This window comes from Arachis ipaensis, chromosome B02 (genome assembly GCF_000816755.2).
Source record: "Arachis ipaensis cultivar K30076 chromosome B02, Araip1.1, whole genome shotgun sequence".
NCBI classification, from domain to species: Eukaryota; Viridiplantae; Streptophyta; class Magnoliopsida; order Fabales; family Fabaceae; genus Arachis; species Arachis ipaensis.
Window position 1 is genome coordinate 101281150 of NC_029786.2, and position 19974 is coordinate 101301123.

The 19974-nt window shown below is 36.6% G+C and overlaps 2 protein-coding genes and 1 long non-coding RNA gene across 8 annotated transcripts; 2 read left to right on the forward strand and 1 right to left on the reverse strand.

The window, feature by feature from the left end:
* LOC110268120 lies at positions 3180-3505 on the reverse strand. Its single transcript, XR_002356183.1, has 2 exons — positions 3463-3505; positions 3180-3377 (listed from the first exon to the last, which is right to left on the reverse strand). It is a non-coding gene; the product is annotated as an uncharacterized LOC110268120 (long non-coding RNA).
* Positions 8112-15665, forward strand: LOC107626012 (putative acyl-activating enzyme 19). Of its 5 annotated transcripts, XM_021116366.1 has the most exons (17): positions 8120-8585; positions 9107-9607; positions 9851-9979; positions 10073-10251; positions 10427-11143; positions 11522-12171; positions 12301-12376; positions 12464-12550; positions 12936-12979; positions 13257-13365; positions 13462-13521; positions 13937-14018; positions 14111-14175; positions 14267-14326; positions 14562-14606; positions 14968-15080; positions 15173-15665. In XM_021116366.1, the coding sequence occupies exons 1-17, from the start codon at positions 8204-8206 to the stop codon at positions 15402-15404; spliced, it is 3531 nt and encodes a 1176-aa protein (XP_020972025.1). In that variant the 5' UTR covers positions 8120-8203; the 3' UTR covers positions 15405-15665. The 5 variants fall into 5 exon arrangements, 3 of the variants coding, with proteins under 3 accessions (XP_020972026.1, XP_016184260.1, XP_020972025.1); XM_016328774.2 differs by having other exon boundaries at positions 8118-8585; positions 9851-10251; XM_021116367.1 differs by lacking the exon at positions 15173-15665 and having other exon boundaries at positions 8114-8585; positions 9851-10251; positions 14562-14672.
* On the forward strand, positions 16252-19132 carry LOC107627862. Of its 2 annotated transcripts, none has more exons than XM_021116368.1 (2): positions 16252-17620; positions 18823-19132. In XM_021116368.1, exon 1 carries the CDS (start codon positions 16468-16470, stop codon positions 17392-17394), a length of 927 nt encoding a protein of 308 aa, XP_020972027.1. In that variant the 5' UTR covers positions 16252-16467; the 3' UTR covers positions 17395-17620; positions 18823-19132. The 2 variants fall into 2 exon arrangements, with proteins under 2 accessions (XP_020972027.1, XP_016186165.1); XM_016330679.2 differs by having other exon boundaries at positions 16253-17601; positions 18816-19132.

The window sequence follows — 19974 nt, forward strand, 5'->3', positions numbered from 1 at the left end:
TTTTGTTATTTTAATTGAGTTGTTGTTGTTCAGGTGTATTATATCAGACATGATTGGGTGTGTTTTTAGTTTTTGACATGGTGTATTCTGCAGCCTGTGTATTTACAGTTTATGGCTTTAAAGGTCATTGTGTAGTTGAGTTGTTGCGGTTCGGCTGTATCATATTAGGCATGATTGGGTGTATTTGAATCATATCTATGGGTGTATTCACAGTTTCTGACACGGTGTATTGTGCAGCCTCTCTCGGTTGTTGATGACGAGCTTGTTCCGAAGGTTGGAATGACCTTTACCACCCTTGAAGATGCTGAAAAATTTTACAAGAACTACGCTAAGGCTGCAGGTTTCTCTACAAGAGTTCGGTGCACAAATAGGAAGGGAAACGAGATTAAGAATCAACTGATTACATATAGCAGAGAGGGAAAATGGAAATCTAAAATATCTCTAACCGAGAAGACCAATCCTACAGCCGGTTTAAACTGTCCTGCAAGAATTTATATACACACATTGAAGGATGTCGGTGCTTGGATTATTCAAAGGTTGTGCTCGATCATTCACACCCCTGCTGTCCAAGCAAAGCAGAGATGCTCAAACAGCACAGGGAACTAAGCATGTCCATTCGTCGTACAATAGAGAATAACGAGGAAGCCGGTATCAGACCAAGCAAAACATACCAATCATTTGTTGCGGCTGCCGGGGGTCATCGCGAGTTAAATTTTATCGAAAAGGACGTGAAGAATTACATTACGAGGGAAGTGCAGAATGTTTCCGAACAAGAAGATGCAAAGGAATTCGGGAAATATTTGTTAAGAATGAAAGAGAAGAATCCGAATTTCTTTTTTGAGCTCCAACTCGAAGAGGATCAATCGATTAAGCTGGCTTTTTGGGCCGATGCAAGAAGCAGAGCCGCCTTTGAGTATTTCGGAGACGTCATTTCATTCGACACCACCTACAATATAAACAGGTAACAAACTGTCCCTGTTTATGATGCTAAATTAATTTATTTTTACCAATCCGCATCAGAGGTGTATATTGGCTGTTTCATTGGGTGTATGCGAAGCATTTGTTAAGGTGTAACTAATGATTTTGCATTCTGGACCATGGTAATTTGTTTGAGGTATAATTTGGTCTGTGGTTCTTTTGTCGGGGTGAATCACCACGGTCAGTCAACACTTCTCGGATGCTCTTTAATGAAGAACGAAGAAATTGAATCATTCAAATGGTTATTTCAATGCTGGCTTCGTTGCATGGGAGGAAACGCTCCGAAAGGGTTTCTCACCGATCAGTGCGCATCAATGAAAAGGGCTTTAGAGGCCTGTATGCCAACAACAATTCACCGTTGGTGTATTTGGCACATCATGAAGAAGATTCCAAGCAAATTAAACGGGTACAAGGGACATGCCAATATCGAACAAGAAATGAGCCAAGTTGTTTGGAACTCTCATATCAAAGACTCATTCGATAGGAATTGGAATGATTTTCTGCTGAATTTTGGTCTTGCGGACAACAAGTGCCTTTCAGGTAATGTCTTTTTAAAATCTGCAGCAGAGGTGTATATTGCATGTTCTCTCGGGTGTATTTACAGTCTGTGTTTGGGTGTATTATGCAGATCTGTACGAAGACCGTCACATATGGGTTCTTATCTATCTGGATCACCACTTTTGGGCAGGGATGAGAAGCACACAAAGGAGCGAGAGCATGAATTCATTTTTTAACAAGTTTATTATCCGGAACAACTCGCTTATTCAATTTGTGAAACAATACGATAATTGCCTCGGAAGCAGGGAGCAAGCAGAGAGAGAATCAGATGCTGCAGATTTTCATACGGTCATACCGTGTGCAACAAAATCCTCCATTGAAGCTCAGTTTCAAGAGGCGTACACTCATGCAAAGTTTAGGGAAGTCCAAGCGCAATTCAGAGGAAAGGCGAATTGCATCACCAGATTAAAGAATTCCGCTCTAGGCTATTCAGTATACGAAGTCGGAGAACAAGTTTCCAACTCAATATTCAACAAGTTCGTGGTAAATTACGACTCAGTTGCAGCCGAGGTAAAATGCCAATGCTTATTATTCGAGTCGAGAGGGATACTGTGCCGTCACGCACTAAGCGTGTTAAGCTTTGAACGAGTAAGCCAAGTGTCACCCAGATATATACTGGAATGATGGAGTAAGAAGGTAAAGAGGCAACACACACACACATCAAGAGCAGTCACGACGAGCCACTGTTGGAGCCAAGAAGCAAGAGGTTTGACCAATTGGTTTTTTGTTCGCAAAATATTTGCGAATTTGCATCCGAATCGGAGGAGCTGACTGCAATTCTGCACCGTGCGTACGATAACGTCATGGCCGAGATGGAAGCATTAAAAGCCAAAAGGAAGGGGACATCTTCTTTATCCCACGAAGACGCCAACTTGGAATCCGTTAACGAGCTTCAAAGCCCGCCAAGGATTCGAACAAGAGGACGTCCAAAAAATAGGCTAGGTTCAAAGCTGGAGAAACAGATCGCAAATGGCACAAAGAAGAAGAAGACGAAAGTTTTAAGCGAGGTAAAAGTAATGTTCTTTAAATTTGTGGCGATTGAGTTTATTTTTCTCGTTAATAGGTTAGCTAATGTGTGAGTGTTATATTCAGATAAACCTGTTTGATGCTGTATCAGCGGCGCATTCAAATTCTAGCCAATATCAAGGACACGTTATGAATTATCAGTTCAGGGTACCAGCAGCAGGGGATAACTCTTTGGGTGTATAGTTTTATAGAATATGGGTGTAAAAGCACTGTTCTTTTGGGTGTATTTTTGTTCATTGACAATTTACATATAGACACATATATAGATTCATATAGAACAAAAGCTGTAAAAATTCGCAGGTTATGGGTGTATATTTGATTTGATGTTTTTCTTCATATTTTAGTACATGTAATTCATATATTTTGAATACAGCACAGACAGTTTGGGTGTATATTTTATGTAATCTTGGGTGTATTATTAGACCTGCGTTGGGTGTAACAGTTTATAATTTGCGCTTATATATGCCTTGATTTTTTCCTTCATATTTTACTACCTGTAATACAGCTTTTGAATACATCACAGACAGTTTACCAACACAGATAGTTTAACTATGGGAAAAAATATACATGGAATAGAAGTTGTTGATAAATGGCAAATATTTACATCATTTATTCAATTTACAAACTACCCAGCAGTTGGATTACGCAGTTTCTATATCAGCAGAATTAATCTGACAAAACGGACTCAATAATACAGAGGATGGCTTCGACAGCCTTATAGCACTACTCTCTCTAATTGCCCGATCTCTTTCTTTATTCATCTCACTGAATAGTATCCGGGAAGCATACTCCACTCTATAGTGGTCCACCTCCTCCTACAATTAAAAAGTATATTCTGTTTAAACAGCAATATTAATTCAGTAAAGTAATACAGAGTTATATAGTTCTAAAGACAGTTACCTGTGGCCAATTATCCCATTCATACTTCCCCTTTTTGATGTTTTCCGGCTCAATTAACTCCATCCACTTCATAACGTAGATAGCGCAGTCATAGCTGAAAACGAAGAAAATAAATTACAGGTCTCATTTACGAAAGTTTAATGTTCAAACTCACAAATTTATACCTTATTTTTTGGCCTGATATTTTAACATATGATGCTTTAATTTTCTTCTCCTTCTCCCCTTTCTGCAGAGGTTCCCGCCAGCATATGTTATCAATCTTGAAAATACATATCCCTTAAATAGCAAAACAAATCAGTAATACACCCGAATAAATGCACAAGATACACCCAACTGAATGGACAATATACACCCAACACAACTAACGAAATAGACCTAAATATTAAAGTAAAGAAGACAGAGGCAACTTACAGTGAATTTATTAACCTTCTTTCTCTCATCGCTTGGAGCTTTTTTGTGTAGCGGGTCAAGTATATGACATTTTCGCTTTGTTGTATTTATCAGCCATAACCACCAATGCCCTAAACAGGAGCAAGGGGCAAAAATCTGAAGGATTGCCACACATGGAACAGTGTGTTATTTTATTTTGCAAATAAGTAAATAAGCGTACTAACAAATTTAGCAAACGAAAACTTACATATGGATGCGAAGTTAATTTTTTTCTATCTATGAAGGGAATGCACATTTCAACAGTGTGTTATTTTATTTGGCATATAAGTAAATAAGCATACTAACAAAATTAGCAAACGAAAACTTACATATGGATGCGAAGTTAATTTTTTTCTATCTATGAAGGGAATGAAACTCGGGTAGGCTTCCACCCTGAATTCCTTTTTCGTTTTCGGTGATATGAATTTCCCGTTTGGGTGATCCGAAAGTGCCATGCTCTGCAAGAATTGCGAAACAAGAAATGAAATACTAAACTTACACCCAATTGAACATAAAAAATACACCCAAAGTTCGTAGAAGTAACACTTACCACAATATCGGGGGGAGACAGTATATTTGTTCTTGAAACCTCTTTTCATTTTTCTGGTTGAGGATGAGGCAGATGGCAGATACAATCTAGAAATATATGCCGAAATCAATTTTACATTAATATTTGAAACCTCTTTTCATTTTTCTGGTTGAGGATGAGGCAGATGGCAGATACAATCTAGAAATATATGCCGAAATCAATTTTACATTAATAAGCATTGCAATTGACTTTGGTGTAAAAACATTAATGTTATTCTAATATTACCTGAGATTCTATATCACTTTTTGCCTGGAGGGATACAAGGTGCATTCTCATCAAAATGTATTCTCCTTGGCCAATCAGAGTGCACATCTCCTCATACTCGTTAGTATTGCCATCTGCATCTTCCTTCAGTCTCGTCCCCCAGATGTAGCACTTTTGTTTCATATCATCCGTAATCTGATATAATCCCCCAGGAGTTCGAAACTTTGCAGAACTTTCTCCCCCAGTCTCCCTCTGAATTTGTGGACTTTTGTTTTTTCCCTTCGCCGCACTGCTTACTATTTTTTGGACCAAATCGTCCAATTGTTCTATCAAATTTGCAGATTCTGGAGATTTTGCCCTTTCTGTCTCCTGCGTTGACGCCCCCTCCTGGCTTGAATCAGTCAATCCAAGGCTGAATGATGGCACCCCTGGATCTGTTTTAGGAACATATGATGCTGTCCGTGCCATCATCAACAGGGCAGCAGCGTCTTCTGCGTCTGGATGACTGCATCATCATGTATAAGAATAAGAATAAGAATAAGAATATACGGATGATAAGCAAAGATTGATTTTAGTCTGAAGAACTTACATTTTAGTTGGAGCTGGGGGAAGCGTGGGTGTGGTCTCTTGAAGTTGTTTGGGGGTTTCAGGAGTGCTGCACAGTTTCAAAAAATTAATCACGGCGTCAAAAAAACTAATCAGGAACAATATACACCCAAACTGTTAGCAAATATACACCCAAACTCTAAACAAATATACATTCAATACTATTTCTTACGTTTCTGTAGTCCCTTCAAACTGTAGCATAGGGGTTGGTTCAAAATCTGTCTCAGTGGTTGTTTGGGATGCCAGCACAAAAACCTAAATCGAGACTCTAAACAAGAAGAAAAATGAAAGGTTAACAACGCCTTTGAAAATAATAAGCTTATAAGGTTGAAATATTCTTGGAAAACTCACACTGCAAGCGCATCCGACGGTGTCTGTTCCCTCACAACCATCATATTCGAATCAGCCGGACACCCAAAGAAATTCAAGAAATACACCCGAACAATTCAAAAAGAAGACAGGCTTTGTTTTTTTGAGAACTTACATACTTGCAGTTTTTGCTTTTTTTTCCTGCCTTTTTTTTCTTGAATAAAATAATAAAGGACTTTTTTTTTTCTAAAAAAAATATATACAGAATTAGAAGTAGAAGGGTAATAGAAGAACAAAAGTAACGGTTATTTGAAAGAGAAATTACATGCTCTGTAACGGCTGGTTTACACTACTCTGTTCTGTGCGCCCTTGAGAGGAAGGACCATCACTTCCCAAGTTCACAGCCGGTATTCTAAAACAGATCTCATGTTATTCAGACAAAATAAGATACAGGTATAAAATACACCCAAATGAATGCACAAGATACAACCAACCGAATGGATAATATACACCCAACACAACAAACTTAATATCCCAACTTATTAAACAACATACACCCAACTTGATCCACAAAATACACCCAAATCATGATAACAAGATTTTATTAAATAATAAAGCTTCTTACGTTTCAGACGACACATAGCGACCTTCTGTCGATCGCAGGTCAGCTCGGTTCTTCCTGCGAAACAAGAAACAATTATTAGCAAACAAAACACACCAAAATCTGAAATACACAGCCCAGTGAATATACAATATACACCCAACACAGCACTCAGTATGGTACTTACTTTTTCCCCTTTTTGTTGGGGTGTTTTCTTGCTGAATCCTCTGAGTCTTGTTGAGTCTCAGACTTAGAGGTAGAAGTGTCACTGTCAGTAGCTGTTTCTGTCTCCGAAGACGATGTTGGACTCGCCTTCCTTTTTTTTGTTTTTTTTATTTCTTGTTTTTTTTTCTTTTTATTTCTTGTTTTTTTTTTTCATTTTTTCTCTTGCTCTTGTCTCTGCCATCTTCACAATCCCCTGAAACATTAGATATTTTAGCTAGCAGCATTCAGGTAAATAAAATACAAGCAATATATTATGTTTACTTACCAAAATTTCCTCTCTTTCTGCAGTCATTCTTTCCACCAACTGCTCCTTAGTCCAGTTGGCAATCCAAGGCTTTGGTGGTCTTTCAGCCCTCTTCTTGCCTTTGTTTTCTGAAAGATGAAAGTATATTATCATCAGGGCAAAGAGGCAGCCATCAATTGCCTTCTTCTTCTTCTTCTCCTGGTAGTCTGTGATGCCCTTGATCATGAAGGTCAAAACATGCCCCCAGTTTCTCTCCGATATGCCGTCCATCTTAAAAATTGGGACCAGGTGCACGGGTGATATTTTGTTTATCGTCGTTGGCAAAAGGAACGCCATCTGTATGTAGAGGATGAATATCCTCTTGAACATCAGGCGTTCCTCTTCGTTGCCAACGCTGATTTCCATCATTTCATCGGTAAGACTTTTGAGGGTCTTACCCTGGAATCTTCTAAAAATTATTTTGTCATCATCAGAAAGTTTTTTATACTCAACTTTCTCAGGAAACAGATTTTTACACTCATTGATAACAGTGAGATACACCCATAGATATGATTCAGATAAATCCATATATATCAGTCAGGTATCACTCAAACATGCTTCAATATCAAATTAATTGAGATATCAGTAAGATACACGCATATATGAGTCAGATACACCTATTGATAACAGTAAGATACACCCATATGTAAGAATCAGATAAACACATTGATAACAGTGAGATACACCCATAGATATTATTCAGATACATCCATATATATCAGTCAGATATCAGTCAAACATGCTTCAATATCAAGCCACATTACAAGTTCAAGCAGTATACACCCCCCAATCTATGGAATAAACCCTCAAAAATCAACAACAATAGCAGGAGAACTTAGAACAAGAACGTAGAACGACGTAGAACTTAGAAGAACGACGTAGAACTTAGAACAGTGTAACAAAGAAGCAAGAATAATAGCCCAGTAAACCCTAGAAGAACGACGTAGAAGAAAAGTAAAATATACAGGAATCTTAATGAACTTACGTTGAGTATTGTTGCTTTGTTTTCTCTTCAGATTCTTCACGGAGAGTTTGATGGTGTTTTGATGGAGGTTTCGAACAACGATTTGTATATTTTGAACTTTGATTTTCGCTCAAAAATGGAAAGGTTTTCTTGTTTTCGAAGCGTTTTGAGAAGTGGAAGAAGTGGAAGAAGTGGAAGAGTTTCCCATACGTAACCGTTTGTGTTGAGCGCGTGAAGTGACGCTCCATATAATCTGTGTTGATGCGCGTGACTTGTGTTTGGGCTGGGCCAACTTGTAAGCTTGTAAGCTTGTATGTGTAACCCAGCTTTGTAAGCTTGTATGTGTAACCCAGCTCTAAAATATATCACTATAGCTGATATACTCAAATTTTTATTAATGAACCTATTTTTAATTTTTAATTTGCAATTGCATAGTTAGAGAAGACGAGTTTTCTTTCACAAAATTATAAATTACAAAGCGATAGAACTATAGAAGCATCATTTCTTGCACCATCCTTTTCCGACGAACTCATGAAAGCTCAAAGCCCCGAAGAAGAAGAAGAAGAAAAACAAACACCACGCTTTTGCTGCCTCTCGCACGAGTTCTTCCGCGTCGCTTCTGCCAATCCTAACAAAACCGCCGTCATTCACGCGTCTGGCGTCGCCCACCTCTCCACGCGCCTGCGCCAAACTGCTCATCCTTTTCCTCCTCCTGCCTCCCCAAACTTCAACCATGACAATATCTCCACGCTCTTAGAACAGCGCGTGGAGTCACTCTCTCCCCCGGTCTACAACGGTGACCGTTGCTTTACTTACTCTCATCTCTTGAAAGCCGTTGATTCCCTCGCCTCTCGTATAAGCTCTATCCTGCTTGGTGCGGATGACCCTCACCTTATCACGCCCAAACCTCAAGGTTCGTTATTCACTCCAAAAACACAAAATTCAGTTACTCGGTTGGTTGGTTAGTTAGTTAGTTAGATTGTTGGTTAGGATTACTTCACACATTTGATTGCTTTTCTACTCAAGCTTTGGATGACTTGAATTCGATTTATGAGCTGGATAATGTTGCTTACTTGGTTTATGGAGCTAAGTTTTCCTTTAATTTAATTTTTATTTAGTTAAAGTGATTAGAAATTATTTTAGTTGTAAGGCTGCTTATATGTTTCGGTTGGATGAGCTTGGAGGCTAAGTAATATAAAATGTTTACACATGCTTACATGGTAACATATCAAATCAAATTAGTAACTAATTTGAGTGAAATTTTCACTCTACCGCGGACAGTTATGTCATGGAAACTTTTATGAATGAGTTTTATGTATGAAATTTTCTTCCTTATTTTTACTCTCAACCAGACATGCTCTTAGTGTTCATGTGTTAGGGTGTGGAATGAATGTGCTTGATATGCAGCATTGGCATCCGGTGTTTGTGCTGCAGGTGACAATGCGGTTAACCATGAAAAGGGAACTATTTATGCAGCTGAGAACTTGGAAACTAATGTGTCTAGCTCAGAGTCGGTGGTTGACTCCAGTGAAGAGTATAGGCCAAAAATAGTGGGAATATATATGCCACCTTCTGTGGAATACATTGAAGCTGTTCTTTCTGTACTGAGATGCGGGGAGGCTTTCTTGCCTTTGGACCCTTATTGGCCGAAAGAAAGGTTATTGTCGATTGTCGCTTCCTCAAGCGCTGATCTCATTATAGGTTCCAAATCTTCATTTGGTAATGAGTTGGACGAGCTTGATGAATCGCATTGGCTGGTAAAGTCAGTAAGTTGTCCTGTTTTAAGCGTCTCCATTGAAGAAAGCCTTCAAGAATATAGTGATTTGACAGATTTGTTATGGCCTTGTGCCAATGAAAAGAAGAGATCATTCTGTTATTTAATGTATACTTCTGGTTCAACTGGAAAGCCGAAAGGAGTGTGTGGCACTGAACAAGGTAAGTTGTTAATATTGTTTGTTGTGACTATTGTAGTACACAAGCAAGATTTCTTTAATATAGTTTCACATGGTTTGTGTAGTTGCTGTTTTACTTTCCTTGTTTGCCTTCTCTGCCAGCTAGAAAATAAATCAAAAGTGAAGATCTAAGAAAATCCAGAGAAACATTAAAATGAATCTGAACCATATGCTTTTTAATCTATTATAATATATATTCTCACAGTATGTTTCATATTCTTTCTAGGTCTTTCAAATCGCTTTTTGTGGATGCAAGGATTGTATCCTCTGAATGGGCAGGAATCATTGTTGTTTAAAACATCAATCAGCTTCGTTGATCACCTGCAAGAATTTTTCAGTGCTATTTTGACAGCTTGTATGTTAGTTATTCCTCCTTTCAGTGTTCTCAAAGAAAACATATATTCTATAATAGATTTTCTTCAGGCTTATAGTATTAATAGGCTTACAGCTGTTCCATCGCTAATGAAGACAATTCTTCCTGGATTACAAACTCATGTTGGCCTGCGGGTTCAAAGGTCACTGAAATTACTTGTGCTAAGTGGTGAACTGTTTCCCTTGACCTTGTGGGAGAAGCTTTCAACTGTTTTACCAAACACATTTATCTTGAATTTATATGGAAGTACCGAGGTCAGAGCAAATGATTATTTTTTCATGAAGCTTTACATTGCACCATACTATTAATGTCACTCTTATTAGCTAATTTGTTTCTTTTCTATTTTATTGTCAATGCAAGTTATGTAATCTTTATATCCAATTTTTTACCATTGACTAATGATTATTTTTACCTTTTCCAATTTTTAAGGTCTCAGGTGACTGTACATATTTTGATTGCAAGAGAATGCCATTGGTTTTGAAGGAAGATACGCTAACTAGTGTGCCAATAGGTTTACCAATTTATAATTGTGATGTTGTGCTTCTTTGTGAAAATGCCTCGTCAAAGGAGGGAGAGCTATATGTTGGTGGTTCCTGCATCTCTAGAGGCTACTATACTGAGTCTAATATGAAGTCTGAAAATTTTGTAAAATTGCCTCAAAGTTATTGGATGAATTCCATGAATGATTGCAAAAGCAAATTATACTTCAGAACTGGTGATTTTGTCAAACAGTTGTCAAGTGGTGACTTTGTATTTTTGGGAAGAAAAGACCGCATTGTAAAAATCAATGGTCATCGTATTGCCCTGGAAGAAATTGAAGATTTGTTAAGAAAGCATCCATATATAAATGATGCTGCTGTAATTTGTCGGAATATTGAAGAGCTTTTGCTTCTGGAAGCCTTTATAATATTAGAAGACAAGGAAAGATTGGACGAATCATTAATACCTGCAATTAGAAGTTGGATGATTAGCAAACTTCCATCGGCTGTGGTTCCTAATTATTTCATCTTCGTGGATTCATTTCCTGTGTCATCCAGTGGTAAAGTTAATTATGAGTTGTTGGTGGACTCAAGATTATTGACAATGAATGTCAAGGATAAGGTTGTTAACATTGACTGCAGCAGTCTTCTGCAACGAATTCAAAAGGTATTATTTCATATTTTGTGACAAGTTATCTTGTCTATAAGAAAAGATATCGCAATTTCTCCATTGTCATCGAGACTATGTTAGTGAAAGACATTGTCAAACATACAGGATTGCAAATCAGACACATTCCATGCGGAATGAAATAGTGCCTTTCTTTGCATTATTTCACTTTCCAAAGAATACTTTTACATAAGACTTGAATTATTTTTGCAGGTAAATATATTTTGCGAAATTACACGTCTTTTTGACTGCTTATTTTCCTTTGTATATTGGCTTTTCTTGCTTTGAAGGATTCATTATTCTCTTCTTAGTTTCACTTCATCCCTCATCTATCTAACAAATATTTTCTTTATATTGATTTGATGAATACTTTAACAGGCCTTTCATGATGCTTTAATGGTTGAAAAGGTTTGCAACGATGATGATTTCTTTACCATGGGTGGTAACTCTCTTTCTGCTGCACATGTTGCTCACAGTTTGGGGATCGACATGAGATTTCTTTATTACCACCCAAGTCCTTTTAAGCTTTGTATGGCTCTTCTTCAGAAAAGAGGATCCTGCGCTTTGCATAACAAGTTGGATGATTGTTTTGAACTAATTACAGAAAGACAAGATAACCATGTCTCATCCAATCATATTGAAAATTCTAATACCCATGAGTCATGGATGATTTCTAAAGGTAATGATGATAATTCTTTACCTTCTAAGCGCTTGAAGAGGGGTATTACAGATGTTATGTTGAGTGCTGATGAATCTTCCCCATGGCATTTCTCTCCAATATTTGAATCATCTTCATTTAGCCGATGCAACAAGGTGTTGCATAAAGGGCAGCCTGCAGTTACTGGTTCTCAGCAAACAACTTGGTTGGCAAATGCTCCAAGGGGCAGCAGAGGTCATATAAAGGACTGTTGGAAAGTTTACATGGAATCTTGTGTTGATGCTTCCCCAATGCTTGTGTCTAAAGGCTCAGACATTTATTTATTCATTGGATCTCATTCACATAAATTTCTCTGTATAAATGCCAGAAGGTGAGACAAATTATAGTTTTTAAATGGTCTTAATTCACTTGAAGTACTATTCACAATTGATGCTAGAACTATTAAGAGAAGTATAAAGAATTCTGCTTCTAGTACTTGTAAAACTTCTACTTCATATAGTGGTTCTGTCCAGTGGGAGATCAAACTAGATGGACGCGTTGAATGTACAGCAGCAATTGTATCAGATTTCTCTCAGGTTGTTTTCATTTGTTTGTTATTCTAGTGTCATAACAAACAACATAATATTCTATCCGCTTGTTCTAAACTCATCGTATTTCTCTAGGTGGTTGTTGGATGCTACATGGGAAAAATTTATTTTCTAGATTTTTCAAGTGGAACCATCTGTTGGAGTTTTCAAACGTCTGGTGAGGTATCTGGTTTAGTGTTTCATCGAATTCCTGTACTTGTTCTTTCTTGTTTGAGGTTCCCTGGTGTTGCTTGAAAGTCTTAAGATCATGGACCATGTGAAAGGATGTAGTGATCAAAGCGGATTGCAAATTCTATAAATTATTTGGAGTATTACATTGTTAATGAAAATATTATGAAATTATGTTTCACGTTTTCTATGAGGGTGTTCTGTGCATGGTTGTTTGAACAAAATGTCATTTCTGATGTGCAGATACACATCAGTCCTGCAATTTTTTAATCTTTTTTATCATATTCCTTTTCCCCCTTTATTTTGGAGGACATCTCGTTGTCACCTCTATTTATAGCTAATTTGACTAATTTCTAATTATGTTTTTAAACTCATGAAGGTAAAGTCACAACCAGTTGTAGACACAAGAAGACATTTGATCTGGTAAATTTTTATGCTCATCTTTCTATATGTTGATCAATCATGTATTCTTTCATATAAATAAGTTTTGCACATCATTATTGGACCATAGATCGTGCTTTCCATTAGTGGCCTACACATGGTGTTTCTGATTTCCAAACAGAATGTGATTTACTTACTGCATTCATTTTTCCATTCATATTATGTCTGCTTTGGACCTTTAGTACCTTGCTTGTCTAGCTTTGTTGTGAAACTTGTTGAAGTTTTCAAATTTCAACATGTATTTGATATATATATACAGGTGTGGCTCTCATGATCATAACTTATATGCGCTTGATTACAAAAATCATTGCTGTGTCTATAAACTACCTTGTGGAGGCAGTATATTTGGGTCACCTGCAATTGATGAGGTGAATTTTCTATTCCAAATGACATACATCTATATCAGTTAGTGGCAAGTAGAAAGATTGTTGAATCTTATTTACTCATACTAATTTTTCTTGTAGGTTCGTGGATTGCTTTATGTGGCTTCTACTGGTGGTAGAATTACAGCTATATCAATATCGGTATGATGATAATTCTATCAGGACACAATCAAAAGTGTTCATTTCTTTAGGGGACTGCAATTTTGTGATGATATTGATTATTTGGGGCATATAATCTCTCATATTTTTCCAGGTGGACTAAGGAGTTAAAGAGTAGACTTATTGATAACCTTTGGACTAAAATGTGTATGAAATGCGTAGTGAATTACATAGAAGAGCTTTTCAGTCAGGACTTTTAAGTAATGAATATGAACAAAAAAGGAAAAATATAAAAAGAAAGAAGAAAGAAAGAATTGAACTTGATTAGCTTATACCCAAGAGATTAATCCTTTGATTGAACATTAGAATTAGACATGCATTAGTCTGTTACTTCTGCCACATGTAGAAGTTCATTGCTTGTTCTACTCAGACTGAAATGTTCCCTTACTAAATCCAGGATTTTTCTTTTACTGTATTGTGGCTACATGACTTGGAAGTCCCTGTCTTTGGTTCTCTGGGCATCACCGAAATTGGAACTGGTATTTATTGTTTCACTATTTCTTCCTTTTGATTATGTTTTTTGTCTTTCTAAATACCAGATGTTCCTTTTTCCTTTTGCCGTTTGTTGCAGTAATATGTTGCTTAGTAGATGGCCATGTTCTTGCATTGGATCCAAACGGATCCATAGTTTGGAAGGTATAAACTTCATTTATGTTTACAATACTAAATTATGTTACCAGATTATGGAAGTAATTTTAACTTGCATTAGTGGTGAACTTTTGCTCAGCAAACAACTGATGGACCTATATTTTCTGGGCCATGCATGCCTTCTACACTTCCTCATGAGGTATGTCAATATGTCATACTCTTCTTGGATTATTACTTGGCTAATTCTCAATTTTATTTTCATGAATTCAATATCTTCCGCTTTACCACGTCATGTCCTTTTGGTGGGATCTAAAAAATATTGTGAGAATTAGGATAGCTAGAGTGCTTAGGGTAATTTATTTGTTACCGTCTTTGTTTGTAATTCATTGAAACGTTTATCTATATTAGTAATCGTTTTGTTTATTCCATTCTAGGTGCTAGTATGCTCCAGAAAGGGAAGCGTGTACTCTTTTAAACCGGTGAGAGCTAGTCAATAAACTTGTTCATATTTTTTCTCCACCTCCTTCTCCCTCTATCACTTAAAGGTGAATTTACTGTGTTGTATTCATAGTAGTTTTAGTGTTTATAGTTGGATTATCTTATTTTAGATACAATACAGTTTATATACCAAAAGTTTCTCAAGAAAATTTTTGAGCAAAAATAATGAATCATTTTTACAATAATCGTCTACAAGACATGAACTACAATTGCTGCATTTATGTCTCAGTTAAATACTAATGAATACTAGCTCTACTAAATGTAGTTCCAAGTAAAAATTACCAATATAAATGATTGATTTGGGTCTATATTTCTTTTATACTTATGCTGTATTAACTCCAGGAGAATGGGGATTTATTATGGGAACATAATGTTGGAGATCCAATAACTTCATCTGCTTATGTTGATGAGCACTTGCAGCTAGTCTCTGATGATGCCTCACATTCCTCAGACAGGTTAATCTAATTGGTTTTTTCTTAATTAAAGAGGGTAAATGTATCTTATACATCAAGTTCAAGCATTTTGTTTTTTCCTTTTCTCTTTTCAGGTTAATCTGCATTTGTTCAAGTTCTGGAAGAATACACTTACTTAGAGAGAACCTGAATTCCTCCGATGACACAATTCGACGGAAAATTGATGTGCAGGAATTTGCAAGGCTTGACTTGCTCGGCGATATATTCTCTTCGCCGTTAATGATTGGAGGCTGGATTTTCGTTGGTTGTCGGGACGATTACTTGCATTGTGTTACCCTTGAAATGCCAAAGCAACATGAAAGTTAAGGATGATGTATATAGCTGAATTTTTTTGTACTGTGTTAGATAGATTGGTTCTGTGTTCAAAATCTTCCAAGTATGAATTTTGAATGTGTAAACAGGATGAACACAAGTTAGATCATGCCACTTTTATTACATTTTACTAGTTGGAATCAAAAGGAAAGGAGAAAAAAAAGAATGAAACAGGAAAAACAAATGGCATAAGATGGTAGAGTTTCATGAACTAAAGTTCTCAATGTGAGGTTGTGATTATGTTTAAGGTGATAATTTTGGTGCCTAAACTTTGATATCTAATTTACCAAAAAGAGTTAAAAGTTAATATTTAATTTAGATAATATGAATTTTTTTTTTAAAATATTAAAAACTTATCTTAAAAAAAAAGTTAGACAAATTTGATATCAAAATAGTCGGTACTAGAGAATTGTCTTATATTTTATTATTTTCAAGGTGAGGAGAGAACTTCAATCCTCTACCTAAGAAGAGATTTATAAACTATATTCATTTTTAATGAAAAATTAATATTTTTTATACTTATTTCTTAATTTCATTTATGGTATAATTAGTATCAGTATAAAGAAGAAAAAACATATGCACTATAGAGGATTTAAAAATTTCTCTCACAAACATGCTTTTAGCTTAAGCGGAGGCATGTGTATAAATTCAGAAAAAAAATGGATATAATGAATTAATGATAGAGTTATAGACGAAAAACTCCTCCATAAAAAATTTACGAAACTATAAATTATAAATGATCATATAAGAACTATAACAATGCCTTTATGATTTTTATCTCAAACTACAAATTACTCCTTTTTAATATTTTTTTTTACTCTTTTTGATATACATAATGTTCATTATGATATCAAAGCAGTTCGTCTTCGTGAGTCTGAGGGATAGATTGCTTATGCTTCAATATATACTCTAAATTGTACCTGTGCTATTTAGGATATCTAATTGATATGTTTAGCATGAAGTTCATGAGTATGCTTTTGGAAAATTGAAGTAATTAATTTGAGATATTGAGACTGATCACCTTGATATCACTTGGTTTGTGTGGATAGGACCCGAAATGGCAACTCGTGGACAGGGTCGAGGACGGAGAGAAAATGAGGAACCTGCTTCGTCTCGTAATCAAGCCGAATTCTTGGCGGCGATGACCAACCTTGTCAACACAATGCAAGCTAGTGCGGCGACTACAAATCAAGTCATGGAAAGAATGAATGGAAATGATAACGGATCTGGAGGAAACTCAGCTGAAGGAGGTCCGATGACATTAGCAACTTTTCGGGAGGTTAATCCCCCTGTCTTTAGAGGATCAACTAACCCGATGGAAGCTGACGATTGGTTTATAGCAATAGAGAGAGCACTACAAGTGCAACATGTACCTGAGGGCCAATTGGTGGAGCTTGCTGCTTATCAGCTAGCTGGAGAAGCGCAACAATGGTGGCAAGGAACTTACCATCTTCTGCAACAAGGAAAAGGGAATAATGCAATCACTTGGGAGGTTTTCAGAGAGGAATTCTACAACAAGTATTTCCCGAATTCCGTGAGACAAGCTAAGGAGTTGGAGCTGCTTCAATTGAGGCAAGGATCTATGACTGTGGTTGCTTATACAAGCAAATTCGAGGAATTGTGTCGTTTCTCAAGAGTTTGTCAGGGACCTCTGGGTGATCCTGAAGGATATGAGGAGTGGAAGTGTATGAAGTACCAGGATGGTTTGAGGGATGATATCATGCGAGTTGTGGCGCCTCTTGAGGTTAAGAGCTTTGTAGAGTTAGTGAATAAGAGTCGTGTGGTGGAGGATTGCTCTAGGAAGAATGCGACTACTAGTACTGACCGTGGTGGTTACCACGACCGAGGAGGAGGTGCAAGATTCTTTGCTCCAAGGGGTCGGAACTTCAAGAGAGGAGAATATATTCAACAATCTCAACGTGATCGAGCTACTTTCCAAGGGAACAACAACAACCATCAAAGGAGATATGGGCGACAACCTTAGAATGATTTGACTTGCATAAGGTGTGGAAGTTATCACTCGAACACTCCATATAGAGCTGAATTGGGACTTTGTTGTAGTTGTGGAGGAGCTGGTCACATGTCTTGGAACTGTCTGGAAAAAGCCAACCGGAATGCTGGGAGAGCGCAACAAGGTCGTGTGTATGCTATAACGACGGATGATGCTGCCAAGTCAGATACTTTGATCAGAAGTAAATGCGAAATTGGTGGTAAAGTGTTAACTGCATTATATGATGCGGGAGTTGGCCTCTGTCCAACACCCATGCCTATGCAAACATGGGTTGCGTACACGACTTTGGCACAAAAACGCTCATGCGTACGCGAGCAAGTCACACTGCCCAAACGTTCCATGTACGCAAACATGTGCATGCGTATGCGACCACCTCTGTTTTTCCGAAAAGTGAATTTTTAGGCTCTCAACCATTCCTCGAGCATTTTAAATCTTTATAAACTCCGAAAAGAGTCTAGAACCTATGTAATTAAGGATAGAGGAGTTAGAAATGAGAATTAAAGAGATGAGTTGATGAATTGGAAAGAGAGGAACAAAGTGTGAAGTAATGTATGAAGAGGATGAATGTGATAATTGATTATGATGATGAATGAGATTAATTAAGATTGAGTATGAATTAAGAAGAGATTGAAGAGGAGATTGTTAATGAGATTGATAATGAAATTATTGTTAAACATGATTCTGATTGTTATATATCTGTCTGGGTAGATGCAGTGGCATTGATCCACTTGCTCCGGGTTTGGTTTGAGCCTCCTGGAGTAGATGCAATGGTTTGCCTCCAAGTTGTGACCGGGCACTTAAACTCCCTGGATCCCCCCAATGAAATGAAATTGATTGAATGATAAATGATTATATATAAGCATAGACTCTTAGGGATGCGCACTTAGGGACTGTCTAGGGTTCGCTACTAGACATGTCAGGTTGGTTTGATAACCGACAGACGAAACTCATCGGCTATAGGGCAGACATACATCATTTGTATATTTTTTATTTGTTTGAGTTTGTCTAATTGTATTAGTTTGCCTAATTGAATATATTATATGATTATATGCTATTTGCTTTACTTTAACTTGCTTGTGTAGTCCTTGTCTGCATTTATCGTGTTTGCTTATTTGATAGGTACCTCATACTAGTGTCGGTTGACGCTGAGGGCTAGTTTCTATTCTGTTTGAGAGTTGTGAAAGTATGAAGAATGTTTAGTTAGAATTAGAATCCTTTTATGATAGTTGCCAATTTATGGATTAGAGATAATTTAAGATGGATATGACGCGGTATGGAGTTTAAGATTGCTTAGTGATTTCGTGTTGCCTTATGGAGTATCTATTTGACATTTTTATCGTACTGAGAACCCATGAGTCGGGAGTTCTCATTTCGTATATATCTTCTGTTTTTCTGATGCAGGTCCTGGTGCTCAGCAATGAGCTGTGATTCATTTGAGAGATGGTGAAGATCTTTGGGTCTTTGATTTACTTTTGTTTAGAATATCTCTGTACTTATTTTGAAAAACTTATATGTATATATTTATTCATTTTGAAAACTTGTCTATAGAAGCCTTTATGTATACTTTAGGAGAGATAGAAAAATACTGTTGTCAAACTTATTTTTATTTCTGTAACCCTAGCCGACCTAAATTTCGCAGGTCGCGACTAGTGGCTATGTACTTATGCTTATATATATATATGGATCCGGCTCCTCTAGAGTTATATTGTCACTTTAGAGAAAAAAATACACCATTAATCACCTTTTGGATTAAAATAGTGGGACTCACAAATAATATATGTTACAAATTCAAATGTGATTAAAGTATCACTTTATTACTTTACTAACATGGTTACTTTAGAAAATCTTTTTCCTATATATATAATATATATATCCTGTCTTTTTTTATTCTTCTTTAATATTTTACTTTATATCACTTTTCGAATGTGCTTTATCTTTCTTTCATTGATACGAGAGTATTTTCGATTCGTGATTTTATTTTACTCATTTTCAAGTTTTTCGTTTAATACTTTCTTTCAAATATATATATGTATCATAAATCCACCTTAAGAGTATTTGAATAATTCGGATGTTACATTTGGATCTATGGAAAGGGAGTTCTGTCTTTAAGATCATTCAAGCTTAGAATTAACTACCAATGCAATTATCAGGTTAAGCTGTTTATATTACATCTTTTAGTGCGGTCCTTTCTCAAATTTTGCATTAACAGGGTTATACACCGAACTGCCCTCGTAGGATTTGGACCTATTCAGGTTCAGTGTTGCATCTAAACGGTTGATAAGAAAATTAACGGTTTAAGATTATATAGGTAGTTTTGCATATAATTTTAGCTTATTAGATCTGAAACTATCAATTATCTCGTCAACGGTTCAGAAGCATCCAAAGTAAATCAACTATAAAATGGTGGTAGGATAGTGGCGAAGAGGTAGTTTGATGTTCAAGTTAAGATATCACTTGCAAAGTGCTGAAAAGGATGAAAGGACAGAGCCACTAAGAGTGTTGTTATTGAGACTTGAGATCAGATAGCATGTGCATAAAAATAAAAATTAAAAA

Bases quoted from the DNA above. Each gene is read 5' to 3' on its own strand.
- LOC107626012 (XM_016328774.2), top strand. From the start codon at position 8,204: ATGAAAGCTCAAAGCCCCGAAGAAGAAGAAGAAGAAAAACAAACACCA. The intron at 11,144-11,521 runs GTATTATTTCAT...ATACTTTAACAG, and splicing joins TTCTGCAACGAATTCAAAAG to GCCTTTCATGATGCTTTAAT. The intron at 12,980-13,256 runs GTAAATTTTTAT...ATATATATACAG, and splicing joins ACAAGAAGACATTTGATCTG to GTGTGGCTCTCATGATCATA.
- LOC107627862 (XM_021116368.1), top strand. From the start codon at position 16,468: ATGGCAACTCGTGGACAGGGTCGAGGACGGAGAGAAAATGAGGAACCT.